The following is a 20,330-nucleotide window of genomic DNA, read 5'->3' as shown; positions in this document are numbered from 1 at the left end:
CTCCAGATTTCAAATCCGGGAGCATCTGGAAAGTTAAGACCCTGCAGAAATAGCCAAAGTTGTGACGTGCAACAATTGTTCTTGGCTGTGAAACTTGTTTCTAATCAACTTTCTCTCTGTGTGCTTAAAAAAATAAAAAGAAAGAGAGATGATGTGTTAGTATTTATAGGATAGTTTAGAGAAAGTGAATATAGATTCAAATTTGGTCTCCATCAAGATAATGCTGTTAACTTACAGAAAATTGCTTTTGATTTCGCACTGACAAAGCAAAAATCAGAATTTAGCCTGCTGCTTAGAAGACAAATGGGTTTTAATTGTGAAATGCAAGTCTTGAGATTGTAACATCATAGTCACATATCATAGTTTTCCTTTGTGCTCAGCGCCTCCTTGGAGAGCCCTGCTTGGGGAAGGTGAGACCCAAAACAGAGCAGCCAGGTGTGGGATGGCTCCGTGCTGAAATGTGGAAACAACCTTCTCCTAAATGCACATATAAAACTTTGAGGTATTTTTTAAACCTTTTTGTGCAAACCAACTGTCCCCTTAACCATAGTGGTTCTTGCAAAACCCGCTCCGAAGATGGAAAAATAATTGCTCGTGATTTTTTGGAAAGTTGAAATGCTGTACTTAGGTAAGAGATGAGCACATGAACCAGATACTCTATATTAAGTTACAATACCTCAGCTTAGTAAGTGCCTGGGCTCGTGCTTTTGCTGAAGGGGAGGTGCAAGGAAGCCGATCTCACTTCCATTGAGGGATTAACTGTCTTTCCTTCACTGCAGAGAAGCAGCGTGTATGGGAAGTAGCCGACATGCCAGAAAGACGTGTCTTCTGACTCTTTCACAATGTAGATGCCAAAGGCCTGTTGCCATTCCACCAAGCATCCTTGTGCTGCTCAGTTCTTTTGCATTTTGGATCACTGGGTTTTATGGCATTCTCTGGCAACTGAACGTCTCTTTTCTCCTTTTGAACTCTGGAAGACTGGTGTATGTCCCCAAAGAGTTTCACTGTAATGAGGAGTTGCAACCTAATTCGCCTTGTTTGTGAATTCAAGCCATTATTGAAGAAAGAGAGAAACCTTTAGGTTCGAGTCTGTGGAACTCATTGCTACAGGATATCTCTGATGCCAGAAATGCTCAGAAAGATTGAATTTATATATCAGTATCAAGTATATTCATAGTTGCTACAGCATGTGCAAAAAGTGAGTATAAAAATTAAGGTGAAAATCCTCTCATGCTTCGGAGTTCAAGTCCAACCCTTAACTAAAATGGGATGAATAAAAGGTGTCCAGGGTGCTTCTATTTGAAGGCATTGATTTACATCATTATTACACTGCCACTGCTCTGAATATGGATATCATCATGCCCTTAAGGTTTTGGCTACGAGATTATTGTGCTAATGCATTCTTCAGCATTTAGGGGTCAGATAGAATTAGACTCCTGCTGGGAAATACACCTTGGAACTGTGTCCTCGTTTGTATGGGGCAGCAGTCTCCTTTGGGTGAACACAAGAAGCCTTTTCCCTTCTACCTTAGATCCTTGAGTCCACGTTTGAATGTCTTGGCATTGACAGCTTTAGAAAGACTAACGTTCCTATTGACAGCGCTAGCGAATCAAGGCTGCAGCTGGATCTCCCTGCACAGCAATTGTCTAATCATTAGAAGCAGTTTCCCTGCCAGTTTTTTGCGTGCCATTTACAGCTTTCCTAATATCACTTAATTAGTCAAAAAGCAAGTTTGGAATTCTGCCCACTAGGAATTTCACTTGCTTTGGGCGATCTGCTCTAGAAAGCCAGACTGGAGCTCAGGTGAGAGCAGGGATTCATGCATTTCAACGCCCTTCATCACTGTCCTGTTCCACCACAGCACAGAGCCTTTGCTCCGGCTGTGAGCGAGCACAGGGCTTCTCATGGAGCTGGAAAACCTCTGTGCTGTTTGGTGCGCACCAAAAAAATGATCAGCTCTCTCTAATTGAAATATATTCCTCCCTTTAAGAGCCTGACAGAAGCAGGAATCCTGGGGGGAGGCTCCCAGCCCCCCAGTGGTGCTTTTGTCCTTTCTCCGTAGGGTGGAGGCTAAGGGATGGTGGTGAAAATGACGCTGTGGGGTTTTGTCTCTTCCTGTGTAGCTGAAATACAGTTGACTTCAGCAGGTGTAAGGTGGGCTTTGCTCTTTAGTGTGTCTTGGCATGAAGACTGCTCTGACTGTATTGGAATAGCACTTGATGCTCAGACTCAGTAATAATTTTCCTTGATCTTCTCAAGCTGGTGTCCACATCAGCTGATAACAGAGTACCTTGGCCATCTGTTGACTTGTCGAGAGCAGCGTAGGATTGCTGATGAATTTCTTGCCCCAACTCTGTATAAAACAACACAAAAACCAACCCAAACAGGGTTGCATTGGCTGCAGATGGTTCATCCAACGCTGTAAGTAGAAAAAGCAGGTGTTGCAGCAGCCTTGGCCCGGAGGTAACCCAGCTCTGCTGCTGGCACCACTTCAAAGAGCTGTTGGAGTTGCTGTCAGGCAGATTGATAGCACGGTCCATGTTGAAATGTTTTCTGATAAATGAAACAGCCTATTCCTGTCTCCTCCAGAAACACCCCATGAGTTCTGGGGTTGTGCATCAGAACTTTCTGCTCCTTCTTCCTCAGCTGGAGCAATTTGGGAGCCTTTGGCTGCTGCAGATGCTGTGATTTGGGTAGAGGTCACTGCACTTGCTGCACTGCATTGCACCAGCATTTCACGCAGCTCAAGACAAAGGAACAGACAGCAGTGCCAGCCAAGTTGAAGGAGATATTTCTAAGAACAAGCTCACTCACCTTTTAGGTAAAAAGACTAGCAGAGGCATCTTCGAGACATCAAATTATGTCCAAGAAGCCATGCATGTGTAGGTACCACAGCTCTGCTGGCTCCTCTGGCTACTTCCCAATCCCCATGGAAGTCCTGATACCCTGTATCTAGTGTAAGAGAGCTGTAGTTCAGTGGTGCTTCTGCCTGACAGCCAAACGTGACAGCACTCAGCTGCACAGGAACCCAGAGAAGTCAAATAGCCTCTGCTCTGGGACAGGTTCTTCCTAACTCACATGTTGCAACTGTTTCATTTTCTGAGTTACGACTTCTCTATTCCTGTCTCCTTTTCCCCCAGCCAATAAACCTGGCTATTTTCTCATCCGGTTGAACATTTCTTTCTCCTTTAAGCCCTGCTCAAACCTTGGCACTGTAGCACGTTGGGATGGGTCAGTCCTTAGTGAATCCTTTTGCCCCTGCAATTTCCCCTTAGCTGCACTGGTTTGTAGTTCCGCACCTAAATACTCACTGTTGTGTTTGGAGGGAGGAATTTCAGGGGTTGTTGCCCGTTATCAACTTGATGTGTTCTCATTAGGGCTCAATGTAGCACAATATCTAGACTTGAGATCACAGAAAAAGATGCTGACAATCCATGTGTTTTTCTAGTGATGGGAACATGGGTTCTGCCTGTGTTGGAAATGCATCTTACGTTTACAAATTTTCTGTGAAGCATTTTGCTGTAGTATCCAGTGTCACCACACAGTTCCCTTAAATTAACATCACACCAGCCCTCCCAACAGGGAAAATGCAGTCCTGGGTTATGATGTGTGAGAATGGACACAAAGGCCAAAGAGATTAAATACCTTGCCCAAAGATGCTCAGAGATTGAGTATCAAGGTGTCTCTCTGTTCTCCTGGTTTGTCTCATAACGTTGGTGAGGAAAGGTGCCCCGTGGTTATCTGGACTGCGCTGGCAGAGCCCCAGAGACTCTCACCAGCTGAGCAGAGAGGGGAATTTGCAGGTTTACAACAGGAATCAGGATCCGGCCAGGGCTCCTGACCTGGTGCGCTTTTCCTCCTGCCTGTGGCTCTTCCATCTCATGGTTAAACGGGGCCTTGACAGCAGCTGTTCTTCTCTCAGCCATCAGCACAGGTTCCACAGCACAGCCCCATTGATTTGTTTTTTGTGGCCCTAGTTAAAGGGGAAAATGTCCCTTTTCGCTGCATCCTTGCTTCCCTGTGTACAGCTGATCACCACAGCAGGGGGTATTGATTTACTAATTGGGCAATGATTTCACCTGATTGATAGTAAAGCGTTGGACAACCTCCCTGCTGAGCTGAAACTCAGCCCGACAGCTACTGGTGGATTACTTGTCCTTTTGCAGTAGATAGTTCCCTGTTGTTAAGTAAACTGATCTGTTGCTTGGTAACCCTCGAATTACTGTAGTAAATGCTTGGAGACACAACGAAAGTGTCAAATAGAAAGTTTTATCAAGTGATGGAGGGGGCTGAGTGGAGGGTACAGCTGCACTACGAAGTTTGACTGGTCTTGTTTGACTGGTCTTTATTATGGAGCAGACACCAGTACCCTGCTGTGCCCAGGACCAGGAGAACATGGTAGGGAATGATGGGTCTTGCACCAAAGAGATCGCAGTTTAAACAAGGGAGGGTGACGGCAGCACTGAGGATGACATTTGCCCAAGGTCACAGAGCAGGACAGTGGCAGAACTTGCAGTGAAAAGATGCTGAGTGGGTTTTTATATTTATAGCTGGCAGTTCAGGGCTGCAGGGAGATCCGTGTTGGAGTTTGGTGGCCGGGCAGAATGCAGCTACCTCTGCAGAAGCCGGTCTCTGGAGAGGGGGGCTGGAAGGTGCATGTGATGTCTGCAGGACGCTGCAAGAAAAAGAGAGTCTGTTGGGTTTAGACTCCTGATGTGGGGTTTTCTTGCTTGTTTGTTTGGGTTTTTTGTGTTTTTAAGCTCTGGATTCAAGCTCTGTTTATAAAATGTTTCCATTGTTCAATGTCTTAAGGCTGATAGGTCTTTTTATTATTATAATAATTTTCAAACTGCTGTGTCACCTAATTCATCAGCCTTCAGCGCACAACCTTCCCTCCTTCTCCCCGCCACCCCTGCAAGAGCATTTGTACAGAACAAAGGCTTGCTTTTAAAAACGCCATGATATTTTGCCACCTTTGTGAAAAGCTGTCACAACAATATCTAATTTTGCATGAGACAGAATTTCAAATCAAGCCTCAAGAAAAGGAAGCTGTTCTTCTGCTAATGCGCAAATGTCACTTTCCACAGCTGTAAAATAAGTAACCCACCTAGCAGCGTCTCAGAGAGAAGGAAATCTAATTCTGAATTCCTCTTCTCTTCCCTCTGCCCAGGTCTGACCTTCTCAAGAAGACCCACAGAAAATACCGCCTTGCTGAGATCCTGCGATCTGAATATTCCAGTGGGATGGACACTGGTGTATCCAAGGTCAAGAGGAAGAGAAAACAGAGGAAACCTGGCAGCCAGCAGATTCCAACATAAGCCAGGTCCTTCCAGTCATTGGCTGCAAAACCTGCTCGAGCACCTCAGCCGGGGGCCGGGGTGACCTGCCAAATCGACTGAGGAGTGTTGCAATTTATCAGGCGAATATGGGAGGGATCCTGGGGATCTTGGCCTCCTCCCCCTCATTCCATAGGTCCAAATGGAATCGAATCCAGGCATGTCCTGTTGCACTGCTGCAAGTGAATGTGGCTTCTTGAAGATGCACCGTGTTTCTGAGGTGGTTTTTGCAAGAAAAATAAAAAAGGTTAAATAGGTTTTTAAAAAAAAACTTGATGTCTGTGTATAACATAAACACAGGAGATGTGTTTCTGTTTAAAAGGCCTGCAGAACCACTCCCCAATCGGTTTGCTTGCTTATTTTTAACCAGACAAATAGTCAGGGCAGAGGAGGGGTTGGTTCTAGGAGCACGTTCTAGAGGAGTGGGGCGGCCGCCCTTCCCCCTGTCATTATACAGGGGGACACTTCTGCTCCTGTTTTGGGTGACACACCCACGTTGCTGTCACCTCCTCTCCTGTCCTTTGTGCAAGCCCTGCCTTTGGACACCGATCGTTAGCCAGATGTTGCCACCTGTAAGGAGTCTCCCCGACCCTGGTGCATGCGGTGGGACTGTGGAGAGCTGTTCCGTGTAATAACACACGGTCCCTTTGGGGCAGAGCTCACGGGCACAAAACTCCCTGTTGAAACTCCTGAGTTTGGGAACAAACGTTGTCACAGTGGGAAGGAGCCAGCGTGGAATCCAGCAATCTCCAAACTTCTCCTTGCCTGCAGCGTATTGTCATACTTAATTATCTAACGCAGAGTGTGTATGAAATGTCTCACCTCTCCTAACACTGAAGCCTTTGCAGACTCTTGCTGACACTTGCCATAGTAACCCCAGCTTTTGGGGCCCTCCCTGCTTGTCTGGGCCTTTTCTGAGTCTGTCCCAAGCTAATTTCACTTCTTGCTTTTCCCATTTGCCTTTTTTCTTGTTTATCGTCGCAGAATGGGGATGCAGCGTGGCCCCAGGTGTGCCCAGCTGAGGAAGAGCAGTCCACCCCGACCCACGCACTTCGTTTAACGCAGGACCAGAAAGCGTTCAAATCCAGGGATGCAAAGGGAGTATAACCAAATGAAAACAATACTCGCTTTGTGAATACGGAATTGAGGGCACCTGCTTTGGGCTGTAGTGAGTCATACTAAGAGCTGTAGGAGGGGAGCAATCAGCCCAAAAGTATTTAATTTCTGAAGTGAATGTAACTTCTGAGAGCCAAAATTATTATTTCCTCCCAGGCAGGTACGAAATGTGCTGATTTTACTGCAATACTTTTTTGAACACTAAAGATGTTCAAAAGGCTCCAGTAAAAAAATAACTTTGTTTTTGCAGAGAGAATGAAGTTCCTAATGTTTATTAGATAAAGATAAAATAACAACAAAGCCTGTTTTTGTTATGAGCACTGTTTGAAAGAGCAATTGGGTTTAAGGCAAATGTCAATTTAAACTGAAAAGAAACCCCTGAGGATGAAAATGACTCAGAGAGAGTGATGCAGAGTGTAAATTTGGGAAGAACTGATCTTGCTCATGAGGGGAAAATATATGACCTTCTCCTGGCTGACTGTCATGTATGAATTAATAGGGGCTATTGGCAAATTCATAATAATAGGAAAAAAAGCCAACAGCACCTTGGTCAGAGAGATCTCATTGCCATCTGAATTAACTGGGCATGTAGGGTTACAAATGGTTATGATGGATAATGTTATTTAAAAAAATAGAGAGAGAGAATGGCTTTTTCTTTCAGCTTCACCATCTTTTAGCAAATAGCTGTGGATTACTTGTGTGATTAGGGAAAGTGAGAGGAGGAGATTTTAAACAAGGAAGTGTTAATTGCCACACACCTGAAGCTATGCTGAGTTTACTCCTAATGAACTTGAAGGCCAACGTGTGAAATGCGGTTGAATTGTAGCTGGGTCAGCAGGAACCAGTTTCTGCCCTTGTTTGTGCTCTCTGAGCTCTAGGTGTGCCCTGAGCTGGTGTTAACCTGCATCACTCAATTCAAGGAGAACCTGATAGGTTTGGGTTTGGAGCTGCTCGTGAATGTGTCCCCTTCTGCTCTGAGGTACGTGGTGTGTGTTTTGGGGGTTATGGCTGGGGGAGCTGCCTGTGCTGCTCCTCGGGGTGGGGAAATCAGCTCTTGGCAGCGTTTGGTGAAACTGCAGCTTCATTGGCTTTGGTCAGGTTTGCTTTCTTGTCTGAATTGTGGTGAATGGCAGGGGCCTTGCTGCCCTGCAGCTTGAAATTTCTGTGATTGCTATGGACATAATGGCACTATGGAACTTTTGTATAAAGCTGCCTGTGAGTGAGACTTGGGCTCAGTTTGATTTGCCTTCCCTGCTGCTCCCTCTCTCAGCCTCAAGCCCTGTTCTCTGCCAGGAGATGCTCTTGTGCCTTTTTTCTCATCTGACTCTGTGTCCTTTGCCAGTAAGAGGAGCCCACGTCCTCCACTCTGCAGCTGGAACATCCCGAGTTAAAACTTCGAGACTTTGGGATGGGAAAAAGCAAAGATGTCATCTTGCTGCAAGGGTCACAGTTGAACACCTGGGTTCGGTGTCTTGGTCAAAGACGAGGTGCCACAGTGCTGGTATCCGCCACTGAGAAGCACCTATAGAATAGAAAGCAACAGAACTTCCCTGTTTACAGTGATTTATTTTCTCTGTAAGTCTGGGGAGAGGACAGGAAAAGCACCAATTGTTCGGGCTTTCCATTTCTGGCATAATTTTGGTGTTCAGATGAAACCGTAAAATATCTCAGCTAGAAACCATTCTGCTGATTTCGTTGAATTTGTGTGTTGGCATGTTCAGAGGAGCAGCTTTTGTTCTTTGTCTGTTCCCAGGGTGGTGGTCCTGGTTGAAGCTGTGCTGGGAGGGGAGGTAGGTGGCCCTCAAGCTGGGTAAAAGCCCAGAAGGGCTTTGAGAGCCAGAGCTGTGTTTGGTCCTGGCAAACCCACTGCACCAACTGGGTTGTGTCTTGGATCTGACAGAAACCAGCCTGTCTGTTAGAGTCTCTGTGCCTTGAAAGAAACTGGTGGAGCAGAACTGGTGCGATGTTCTAAAGGTTTCTGCGGTGGGACCGCTGGTCTGGGGCTGCTGGAGGTGCAGGACCAGCACTGGTGGGTTCTGCTGGTGGACACACGGGCTGGAGCTGAGGCTGGTCCTTCAGCAGCTTCTGATGCTGCTGAGATCCTCCCACACACGATGCTGTTCATGTGGCCAGCACGGTGCTCTCTGACGAGAGACAACAGTGCGTGGTGTCTTCCCTAAACTGATTTATTTTGAAGCTTGAGGTCTCCCTGGAGGACCTGTTCTCTTTCCTTCCCATCCAGACCTGGCATGGCCATTCCCCCTTCCCAGAACGGAGGTTTCCTTGGGGCTCTGCCCCACTGTCTTTTATCATCCTTGTAACACAAACTGGACCCTGTCACTGTGTTATGGCACTGGCTCTGACCCGCTCCTACAGAGGAGTTTCCAGCTTCTTCCAGATGTGAAATGGCAAATTTAAATATTGCAATTACAAACGTGTAACGAAGCCTTGTACTTCATTAATGTAAGAGGAAGATTCTGCTATGGCTACAAGGACAATTAAATATTAGAGAATGTCTTTGATTCACATTCCTGCTGTGTAAATGGGAGGAAGGTTGCTGTATGCTCCTTGCCTTTGCGCTCAGAAAATGAAAAGCACACCCACTGCAAGTTGTCCTTTGATAGATTTTTAATATGATTTTAAAGAGTTTTGTTTGGCCTCATTCTTATTCAATGAGATTAATTTAAAGCACTTATCCCCTGGGTTTAAGTCAATCCATGTAGGATTTGGGACGGGGGTTTGTTGCCCAGGGAGGGGGGTTGTTTGCAGGCCCCTCTGAAAGACTCCTTTCCCACTTCATTAACCCCGAGCTGGGAGCGACCCCCCTTCCTCCTCCTCCTCCTCTTCGCCCCAGCCGAGGCCCAGGGATTTACCAAACTCCCCCATTCACATGCAAAGGAACAGCCCCGTCCACAAAGGCCGGGGGCTCTCTCCTCCAGGCGTGGCTGCGCATTTGGCCGAGCCGACAATAACCCTCCCGGCGGGGCTCGGGGGTGCCGGGGCAAAGCACCCGGGGCCGGGCGGGACGGGGGCAGCGGGCTGGGACCGGAGCCGGGGATCTTTGGGGCCGGTGGGTGCGGTGCGGGGGGGGCTCGGCAGACAGCCGGACCGGGGGGAGCGGGGAGGACCGGGCGGGCTGAGCCCGCAGCCCATCTGTCGGCTCCCCGAGCCGGCGGAGCCGCTGCCCGGCTGTCCCGGGGACCAGCTGCCGGGCTCGCTGGCCGCAGCCAGATGAGCGACACTTTTAAAGGGTGGAAACAATCCATTTTCCAAAGCGATCATTTAAAGCACTTAGGCAATTATACACTTAAGATTAGCGTTAATAATTCACCAGCGCCGCAGTTATCGCCGCGCCGGGCAGCACCGTCCCGGTGTCCCCCTTTCCCCACCGCCCCCAGCCCCACGGCGGAGGGACCGGTCCCGCATGCCGGCACTGGGGCCGGGCCTGGTGGGCGAGCAAAGCCCGGGAGAGGGGGGAGCTCCCTGCGATGGGAGGTGGGAAAACTCCTCTTTGCTTGTCGCTCTCCCCCGGCGGCGGCGGATCCGCCAGAGCAAACAAGCAGGAGGGGAAGAAAGGGCCGGCGGAGGCGAAACCCGTTTGTTTGTAAAGAAGTTTTATTTCCACATTTAAAAAAGGGGGGAGCGGGAGTGGTGGCCCGAACCCCCCTCCGCTCTCCATGGCCGGGCCGGCCCCGGGATACAGACTGACAAGAATCACTTACACAAATACGCCCTCAGGGTTCACAAATAAATAATTCATATACATTTTGCGCACCGTATTTACATTTCGCCGCTTTTTGTGGTTTGGTTTGTTTTTAGTTACGGACGTCCCAAAGTCTCCCAAAGAAGCGGGCGGGGGCCGGAGGGCCGGGCCCCTCATGACTCTTCTCGGCGGCGGGGCCGGTGCCCTGCGGTCGGGGTGCCGGAGAAGGGGCTCCCCGGAGCCGTTCGTAGCAGGGGTGGCTCGGTCCCCGCGGCAGTTCCTGGGGAAGGGGCGGGGAGGAAAACCCCCGCCCCGGTGCAGCCGGCCCTGCCCGTGCTCCCGGCGCCGTCCCAGGCCGGGGAGAACCGCAGCGGCTCCGTTGCCCTTCGGGGGTAAGGCGGCGAGTGGCCCGCGGCCGGGGGGTGGGCAGCTCTGCCGCTTCTCCGTCCTGCCAAACCCTCGCTTCTTGCATTCTTTATATATATATATATATATATTAAAAAACGAGGGGGGAAGTTCTCATATATGTATATATATTTGGGGATGAACGGGAGTCTGTCGCTTGCTCGCGGCTCCGGAGTTGGGGTGGTCCCCTCCGACCCCCCAGCCCGGGACGGGGGGTGCCGGTGGGGCTGCCCGGGCTCACCGGGGCTCACCGGGGCTGCGCGGCCCGGGGCAGGACGCCGGGCAGCGGGGGCAGTGGCGGCGGGGGCTCGCTGCCGCCCTGCAGTCCGTGGATGAGGATGCGGGGCACCAAGGGTCTCTGGAGGGCGGGGGGCGGCGCGCTGGGTCCGCGGTACAAGTAGAGAGCGGCGCCGGGGTCCAGGTTGGAGACCAAACTCTGAGGGTAGAAGTAGGGCGAGGGGAACATCCTCTGGAGGGCTGAGTAGTTGCCGGCCTCGGCCAGCAGCTCCAGGCCCACTGCCGTCTGCCTTTTCCACTTGGTCCTGGAGGGGACAAGTCGAGAGAGGGGTCAAGGAGGATGCTCCAAAAGCCGCTCCCGGGCTCTTTTTACCCTTCGTGTATCCCTTTTCCTCCCGAACATTCCTCCTCCCCGCCGGTGGCTCTGTTGTATGGCAGGGATGGGATGGGATGGGATGGGATGGGATGGGATGGGATGGGTGCCGGGAGATGTAGATCCTATTAACGGGGCGAAGGGTCCCATCTTCCCGGTGTCTCCGCCGCGGCAGCACCGGAGCCACAGCCCGGCTGGTATCCTATGGCGGGGTGAAAAGCCCTGCGATATAAATCGCGACCAACATTTAATTCCCTTCCTGGGGTGTAAGTTCCAGGCTGCAAATGTTGAACTGCGTATGACATCTCGTGTGTGACATGGGCGATCCTTTACCCGGCAGCCCCGTCGCTGAGCAGCGATGCTGCTGCCGCCGAGATGCTCCGGCCCGAGGTCGCCACGGTCCCGCTCCGCCACCCGGGGCTCTAGGACCGCCACCCGCGGCTCTGGGACTGCAGCCCGGGCCGGGCCTCTGGGGCGGCTGCGGGAGTCCCGCGGGGGTACACGAGTGGGGTCTGGTCCCGGGGCATTCGTTTGCGGCATACATACATATATATATGTGTGTGTGTATATATATGTATGTATGTATGTATGTATGTATGTATATTTTTATATATATATATGCATGCATACAGGTATAGGTATGTGTGTATATATATGTGTGTGTGCCGGATCTCATGGAGAAGCCCCGGCCCCGTCGGGGCCGCCGGCGGGCCGGGGAGGGCGGCTGCGGAAGGGGCTGGGAGCCCCGGCTCCGGTGTGCCCTTGCAGGAAGGATTTGGGGGCCGGGGGGATGTCAGCGCACAGCCCCCACCTCCTCTAAACTCCCCAAAACTCCCGACGAGTTGATAAGTCGCGGGTCTTTGCAGATGGCGATGGAAATTAAAGCGGGGGGGGAAGGGGGAGGAGGGTTAAAACCTGGCGGGCAGCGAGGTGACGGGGTGGGGGCTGCAGCCGAGTATCCCTCGTTTGGTAGCGGTGGCAATGGTCGGGGCTGGGGAAGAACCGATGGGAACTGAAGCCACTGAAGCCACCACACATTTCCAGCCCTTTTACAGATTTGTCGCTGAAGCGCTAAACCTATTTTCACCAGTAAATTATTCATCATAATAATAATTGTGTAATTACTGTAAGGGGTGTTAATTATTGATGCCCAAAGCAGTAATTGGTATCTATTATTAATGTGCCGATGTGTTATGCTGTTGTATTTAGCTACAAACCCCGTCCTACCTCCTCGCATTGATGGGGCTGGGGGCACAGATTGCCCCCCCCGCCCCAAATCTGCCCTGCCCCGGCATCACTTTTCTCACCTTTACATTGGGATAAAAGGCACTCGGGACACAAGGAGACCCAGGGTGTGTGTGGGACATCACAACTTCCCTGGTGCCTAAAGTGACGGAGTGGCTGTGAGATGCAAAACCCCTGCCCGGTTTGGGGGTGTGGGGCCGGGGAGAGAGGCAGGAAGGGACCCCGGCGCTGTGAGCAGGAGAGAAGGGTTCATTTTTACCTTCTGTTCTGGTACCACGTTTTCACCTGCGTGTCGGTGAGGTTGAGCGAGGCCGCCAGCTCCATCCTGTCCTGCACGCTCAGGTATTTTTGCCTCTCGAAGCTGCGCTCCAGCTGGGCCAGCTGATGGTCGGTGAAGGCGGTGCGGGCTTTGCGCGGCTTTTTCAGCCTCACCGGGGGGCTGTCCCGGGAGCTGGAGATCTCCCTGTCCCCTTCTTCTTTCACTGGGCCGAGAAGAAGGAAGAGAGGCCAGGTCAGGGCAGGAAGGGAAATACCCTCAAAAATGGGGCGTAACTCCCTGGCAGCCATAAGCCGGAGGAGATGGGCTCAGGCACTGAGTCGGGCTCAGGGCACGTTTGCCCTGTAAAGCCGTGAATTTTAACCCTGGCTGCACACCGAGGACTCACGGGGGTCCCCGAGCGGGGTCCGGCCTTTCCCCTTCCCAAGGGCCCGGGAGTGGGGCCGGAGCTCCGGGCTGTGCTGTGGGGAGCCCCGGCCCCCCTGCGCTCCTGCCCAGAACCCCCCGCATCTCCCGCATCCCCCATTTCTCACGGGGCAGGATCCTGCTTTGGGGTTATTTCCCCCAACCCAACAGTTTTCTCGATGCTTGGATTTTTTCCCCTTTCCCCTTCCTCTCTCTTTTTTTTTTATTTTTAAACCCAAACGAAAACCAACCCAAAATGAAAACTGCGAGCCCACATTTTTGGAGAGGAAAATTGCCGGGGGGGTGCTACGTCTTCCCCATCGGGGAGAGGCCTCCATCCTCCCGGGGATGCTGCCGGGGCACGGAACAACCCTTCCCTCTCCAGGGCAAACAACGAAATACTGGGGAAGGGGCTCCACAAGCCCATCTCCATGCTGTTATTTATCTTTACAAAACGCCAGTCAGGCGGTTCGTTAGCGCGGTCGGTCCATACGCACCGGCGGAGTGACGCGGCAATTTACTCCTCTAAATATTATTAGGTAACGGGAAAATATCCGAGCAGGAAAAAAATATTGTGGGGAAAAAAATCTGTGTTTGTGGTCGCCTTCCCACCGTCCTGAAGGAGATTATGTAGCAAAAAGACTTAGTTTATACTAATCGGCGACGCTTGTGTTTTCTTTTGGGTTTTGATTTATTTTTTTAATGGGGCTTTATGTTGAATTTGCTGTTGGTGGGTGTTGGCAGGGACAGGGCTGTAGCCGAACGAGAGCTGATTTCTCTCTGTAGCAAGACAATAATCCGGTTAATTGAGCCACCGGGGAGCGAAACCCTTCAACCAGAAATCCCGGCTCTGGCCGAGCAGACAGAGCCCGAGCCGGGGACGAGCCCCGAGCACGGAGACCGGGCTGCGGTTCCGGGGAAAGCGGCAGCTCCGGCACCGCCCGGGAAGGGGCCGAATCCGGACCGGGAAGGTCGGGGGGTCCCGGTCCTGCTCCCTCTCGGGAAAGGCCCGAAAGTTTGTGCCGAGTTTTTCCGCGGAGGAAAGCGGGGTCTGTCCTCCCGCACCCCGGGAAAGGCAAATCACCCCCGACCCCCCGGACTGGTCCTCGGCTCCTAAAAAGTTCCTGTTGGTTGGCGGCGGCTTCCCCGGCGGGCTCCGGCTCTCTCGCCGTGCTATTACTAGCTTTGTAAAAAATTACATATATATTTATATATATAAAATATATAGGTATTACTTTTTTTTCGGCATGGGCCAGATCCTGCCGCTGCGGGTTAGGCCCCGCACCGCAGCCCCTTTGCGGGATAAACCAGGCGCGTTTTGCCCAAGGAAAGGCTATTTCCAAAGCAGCAAAAAAAAGGATCGTGTTCGCAGCAGGGACTTTCACCCGCTACCTCATCGAAGTGGTGTTTTTCCCCTCGCTTAAACTGTCGTTCCCTACCCATTTAAACTGTTTTTTCAACCCCATTGAAGTGGTGTTTTCCCCCTCATTTAAGCTGTCCGCCCCCCCCATTTAAGCTGTGTTTTCCTTCACGATTTAAGTGGTGGTTTCCCCCGATTTTAAGGGATGTTTTCCCCCAAATTTAAGCGGCATTTTTGCCGTGGTTGCCGCATCGCAGGGACAGGAGAGGAGCCGAGTGCGGTGGGGTAACGGCCCCCACCCAAAACCGGCTTCCCCAGCCCGGGCTCGGCCGCTTAGGGAGATGCGGAGAACCCGCGTTTCTTCTCCTCCCTCGCTTGTTTCGCGATTTGGGGAAAGGGGAGAAAAGCTGAAGGAATTCGGGGGGCGGGAGGATGTAGGAGGCGAAAACAAAACGCCAAGCTGGGAATCGCAGCTGTTTTCGATCCCGGCCCTGCAAAGCGGCGGGGCCGATCCCGGCCTTTCTCCCGGGTCACTTCCAGCCCCGGCACCGACCCGGGGCTCCGTCCTTCGTTCAGAGCGAAATTCCCCCGCGATGCCCAGAGCTTCTCGTTCGTTTGGGTGAATATTTTTTCTTCCATGAACCGGGTTTCAGGACGGCGGCTCCGAATGGACCGAAGGCGCATTTGCAGCCGGGACGGGGCTCGGCCGGTCCCCTCTTTTCCTGCCAGTCCCCCTCAAAATCCAGGAGCCCCGTCAGGAGCCACCGCATCCCCTTTCTCTCCTCAACTGGGTACCCTCGCCTTGCCCTCACAAACACCCGGCGAACAGTTTTCCCGGGTGAAAGTTTTTGCAGGGGGATGGAACCCGGGATAAATTGCTCCGATGGTGGGGACCGACCCAACCCCTCCTGTGCTGTTCCCCTTCCTCTCCCCGCCCCGGCTCTCGCAGGGGGGGCCGGGAAGGGGCTGAAAGGGACCGGAGAGGCCGGAGCCCCTGGCCCGGGGCGAGCAGCACCCGCATCCAGCCCCACTCCCGCCGGCGCCGTGGATGCGACCCGGGACTCCCTGTCTGCCGTGATCATTTTCAAACCGTCTCCAAAATAGTAATTGAAATAATAAAAATCGAATCGAACCCCGCCGACTTTCTTGTTCGTTTCTCACCGAAGCAGGGGAATTACCCGGCAAATTCGTCATTATTTTATTATTGTTTGCCTTTCCCCCCCACAGGCAGAAATCCCTCCCCGGTTCTCCTCTCCCCTTTCCCCTCAGGCAGGAGCGAAATGGCCGGATCTTCACTGAGGAAAACAGCCCAGCGAATCCTCCGGGCGCGTTTGGCGAAGCACCAATCGCCCCAACCCCTTCCACCGGTCTGAGCCCCACCGAACCCCTAAGTTTTCTCAAGTTGATGCTGACTCCGCGGTCATTTCGGGTCGATCGGTGCTGCGACCCCCACCCCCCCATCACCGGGACACGCCGGAGCCGTCTCCGCAGCGAGCTCCGGGCGCTCCGGGAGGATTCGGGGCCGCCGGAGGCTTTGGGTCCACGCCGCCCTGCAAAGCCCAACGGGGTGAGCGGCTCTTACCTTTGTATTCCGAGTCCGAGGAGGAGCTGCTGGTGTTTTTTTCCATTTTCTCCCTAAAGTCCTCTCCAGGTTTGGTGGGGATCCTGCCCGCCGGCTCCTGCCCGCCGTGAGGTCCATTGGTGCTGGAGTAAGGAGCGCAGGCGGCCAGGGGTTTGCAGTCAGCCAGGATGTCTCTGATGAGGAAGGAGGAGGTGACGGTCCGGGACTGGGAGGGAGCCGAGACCTGTCCCGGCTGGAGATGCGCATCCAGGCCCGGCCGCGGCACCGCCGCTTCCAGGCACTCGCGGCCCGGCGAGCGGGGCGAGGGGCACCCGCTGCTGCCCTCCGAGCGGGGGCTCAGCTCCAGCGGGGACCGGCCGTCGCCCACCAGCGGGTCCCCCTTGGGCACGGCCGGGCTGCCGGCTCGGTGGGAGAGGATGGAGTCGATCCCAAACCCGGTGGAGCCCTCCATGGCCCCCGCAAGGTGCCGGCGCTCACACGGGCATTGGCGGGGAGGGCGCGGCGGAAGCGGGTTGATAATGATAATTAACAATAACAGGAAAAAAAAATAAAAGGTAATATTAAAAAGAAAAAAAAGAGCAAAGTTCAGTCTGGGATCCGGGTAAAAATTGCTGCAAGGCTCTCCGAGGCGCTGCGCATTAGATCCAGGGCTGCTCCGTCTTCAGCATCGCGCCCAGCTGCACTCACAGACAGACAGACAGAAGAGGGGGGGGAGAGGGAGGCAGAGTCAAACTTTGGCCGCGAAGGGGGTGGGTTGAAGGGGGGAACGGACCCCAACTCCACCAGGGGCCCCGACTCCTTACCCGGCCACCCCACCCTTGCCCGGAGCCGCGGCGACGCGGGGCTGGGGGGCAGCCCGGGGGCTCCCAGCCGGAGGTGGGGAGGCAGCGATCGATAGTGAAGCTTCGCAGCGCCTTAACCACTTAATGATCCAGAAATCAATGGGGAAGGGCGAGGGGAGGGCGGAGGGGGTGGCCAGCCGTAGGGCCGCCGCCGTGCCCCCCCCTTCCCCGACAGCACCTCGGACAGCGACGGGGGGAGGAACCGGAGTCACTCCGGAGTCGGTGGCGCCTTCAGCACCTCGGACAGCGGCGGGAGCGCCGCGTCCTCCGCGGGGGAGGGGAAACCGGGGGGGAAATGGGGGAAAAAATGAACTTGTGCCACTCCGGCTCGGGGACGCCTGCACCCTCCCCCCCACCGTGTGAACGCGCCCATTGGCCGCGAGGCGTTTTGGGGGATGTCACTCCCCGGCGGCGACACCTTGCAGCTTGATTAACGGGAATTAATTGCCGCCCGGATCCTCACGCTTTCCGGGCGGTTTCCGCCCTCTTTTGCTGTCATTATTCCGCTGATGGGGCTCGTAATGGGGTGATTAGCGGGAGGAGGGTGTGGGGTGGGTGGATGTCGAGGGGTTGCTGCTTTCTGCTCGCCTACGCAAGCAATTAGCCGATCTACCAGTCCCTCCCGAGCAGGGAAAGTTTTGCCGGGCGTTGAAAATAATAATAATGATAATAATAATAAAAAATAAGAAAAGGAAAAGCATCGAAACCTGCCCCAAAGCCCAGCGCAGAGGCGGCTACTCTGAGCCCGAGGTGAGCTTCGGAGCTGCGAATTTCGTTGAATCCCCTCGAAATCGGTTGTGAATGAGCATAGATGTCCTTTACCGCAAGCGGACGCGGGGCCACCGGGCAACCGCCTCCCCAGCGCTGCCGGGGCGGCGGGGACCGGGCATAGCCCCCCGCCCGGCTCTGCCCGCTCTCCCAGCGGCGGTACCTACTGGTGCAACTGGGAAGGGACCGGGCTCAGGGCGGATTCTTCTCGCCGTCAACCTCGTTTTAAATAAAACCCCGATGGCCTCAGACTGCCCGCCCTGCCCGTTTCTCCTGGAGACACCAAGTTTCCTCCCTCCTGCCCCGTCGCGGGGTTTTGACCTCCCTGGTTGGAGAGGGACCGGATAACGCAGGACTCCCACCTTCCTCCGGTCGGACTGGCTCATGCCTCCTCGGGGGTTTATTTAGGGGCTTTTCCTGGGAGTAAATCCTTCGCCGCGGAGATGAGGAAGATGTCCACACCCGGGTACGTGAAGCTGCGCCACTTTAAAACGATGTCGCTGGTTATTTCTCAAGTACTCGATTTCCTCTCTTCCCGGCCAGGCAGCTGCATCTTGTCCCTCTTCCAAAGCCGCCCTTGGCCGGCAGCTTGGAGGCGATCAACGAGGGGAAAGCCCCCGCCCGCCCCCCCGGGCAGCCCGGCTGCCAGCTGTCGGGCAGCGGCGCAGGCAGGGCCCCCGGCACCTCCTGCCCTCGGCCCTGCAGGCTCGGGGCCGGCTGGGATCGGGGCAGCGGAACAAAAGAGCCTTATAAGAGGACAAGTCCGGGGACAAAATCAGGATCAGTCCCAGCCTGCCCCCACCCTGGGGGTCTGTACGCCCGGTGCTGGGGGTGCTTGTCCTGCCTGTCCCTGGGTGGAGGATCCCCGCTGCTGCTCTGCTCTGGCTCCCTCCCAGCATGGAGATGCTGCCCCAGTGCCAGGAACTGGGGGCCAGGCTGAAGGGTCCCGGTCTGCCGGGGGTTGGTTTTGCAGCATTCACGTCCCCAGGTGAAGCCAGGACAAGCATCTGGACCAGAGCAACAGATGTGCAGGAGCTCGTCCCAGTGAGAAATGGGGCAGAGATCCTGATGGGTTTTCCCAGCTCCTTGCAGTGTGACTCTGTTGACCCCTGAGCCCTGGCAGCCTCCCTGTTCAACCCTGTTCAATCCGCCAGTGTACCCTGTTTGGGATGGAGCTCAGCACTGGGATCAGGACCAGCACTGAGGTTGTATTTGGGACCAGAATGGGGCTGGGACTGGATTTGGAATCAGCATTTGGATCAGTGATGCATGGACAGGTTTGGGGTGGTGGATCTGCCGCTCTTTCGCTTATGTTGAATAAAGTACCTGCCTTCAAACAACCACAAGGAACTTTCCAGATCAGAACCACTATGTGATGCTGTGCAAGACCGGGCGGGGTGGGGAGTGAGGGCATGGAGGGGTCTAATGCTCATCCGTGAGCAGATACTGTGTTGTGCCATCCCCAGCCAAGGCCCTGAGGACAGAGATTATCACTTCTGGGCCACATTTGTAGTTCCCAGCAGCTACACAGTCACTTGCTACTCATGTTCTTATGTCAGCGTGTCTGACAATTAATATGAATTATTAATGTTATTATTATTAAGTTGTTTCAGAAGTAGACTCCCCAAAGTGGAAACGTGCCCCATTCTGTCCATGAGTGGTGTCCCCCTGCATCACTGGACAAGTGGGGTTCCAACGATTTGTCTGTGGCTCCTAGTACAGGTAGGAAATCCTGTGGATCTCTGGGCAGCCCACGCTGCCTTCCTGGTGCGTGCCTGCCCTTAAAACCTATTTCATAGGCTGTTCCTGTTCACAAATACATGGGCACGTACCAGCCAAGGAAAGATCCCTAAAGCCAGCTGTGTTTCCAGTCACCTCCTCACAAGCCCCAGCCGCACCCCGGGGCTGGCTCTAGGACTCTGACAGCTTTGGGACTTGCCGTGCACCCCACCTCGCTGGGTGCTGCTGAAGGACAGGGTCAGGCTTCGGTGGGATGCTCTGGTAACGAAATGAGTATTTTCTGGGTACAGAGAAGTGCACGGAAGCTCGGGGTTGGGGGGACGGCAGAAAGTGGGGGGGACAGTCAGCCGGAGAGTCGCAGTGACGGGGGGAGCAGAGCGCGGCTGTGGGAAGCTGCAGCAGCGTTAAAATCCCCGTTACCAGTGGGTGTCACTGCAGGACAAGGAGCGTCCGGCGCCGGGGGCGGCTGGGGATGCGCGGGGGGTCGGGACCCGCACCGGGCTCCGCCGGGGGGGGGGGAACCCCCGGGTTGCGTTTTGGTCGTGCCCCCCGGTGAGCCCGGCCGCGGGCTGGGGGCGATGGGGAGCGGGACCGCGGTGAGTCCGAGGTGGCTCCTTTTGCGGGGACGAGGCCGCCCCGCCGGCTCCAGCGCTCACCCTCGGCGGGGCCAGGTGGGGGGACCCGTCTTCCCCACCCGGTGGGTGCCGATGCAGCCGGGAGTGGGTGCCCACGCTCCCTCTGAACAGCCTGTCTGAGCTGTAAGACTTAGGCGATTTGGGGCACGACTCTGGCCAGGATTTCAGTTACAAGTCCCACAGAGCAATGTCTCCTCCTGAACACAATTTGTTTTTGACTCAGCTGTTGCTTTTTGGGTTTCTGGTATCTTTGGTGGCTTCTTGGACCTGTCCTGAACCAGCAGGTCTGCATGGGCTTGTTTCACA

General features: G+C 54.0%; 2 protein-coding genes across 2 annotated transcripts in view; one reads left to right on the top strand and one right to left on the bottom strand.

The window, feature by feature from the left end:
* DDX31 (DEAD-box helicase 31) overlaps positions 1-5,607 on the top strand; it is a 42,542-nt gene extending 36,935 nt beyond the window's left edge. Inside the window, exon 20 of the mRNA XM_082068012.1 lies at positions 5,171-5,607. Coding sequence (XP_081924138.1) covers positions 5,171-5,318 — 148 coding nt within the window. The 3' untranslated portion in view covers positions 5,319-5,607. The remainder of the gene's footprint in view (positions 1-5,170) is intronic.
* Positions 5,608-10,807: 5,200 nt separating this feature from the next.
* BARHL1 (BarH like homeobox 1) lies at positions 10,808-16,490 on the bottom strand (the record flags this gene model as incomplete). The annotated part of the gene is made up of 3 exons (XM_082067914.1): positions 10,808-11,102; positions 12,675-12,897; positions 16,040-16,490. 3 exons carry the CDS (start codon positions 16,488-16,490, stop codon positions 10,808-10,810), a joined length of 969 nt encoding a protein of 322 aa, XP_081924040.1.
* Between the last annotated feature and the right edge of the window lie 3,840 nt (positions 16,491-20,330).

The sequence above is a fragment of the Streptopelia decaocto genome (assembly GCF_964273445.1).
Source record: "Streptopelia decaocto genome assembly, chromosome: 17".
In the NCBI taxonomy this organism is placed as follows: Eukaryota; Metazoa; Chordata; class Aves; order Columbiformes; family Columbidae; genus Streptopelia; species Streptopelia decaocto.
The sequence above is the reverse complement of the archived record's forward strand: the minus strand, read 5'-3'. Positions and strand labels throughout refer to the sequence as shown.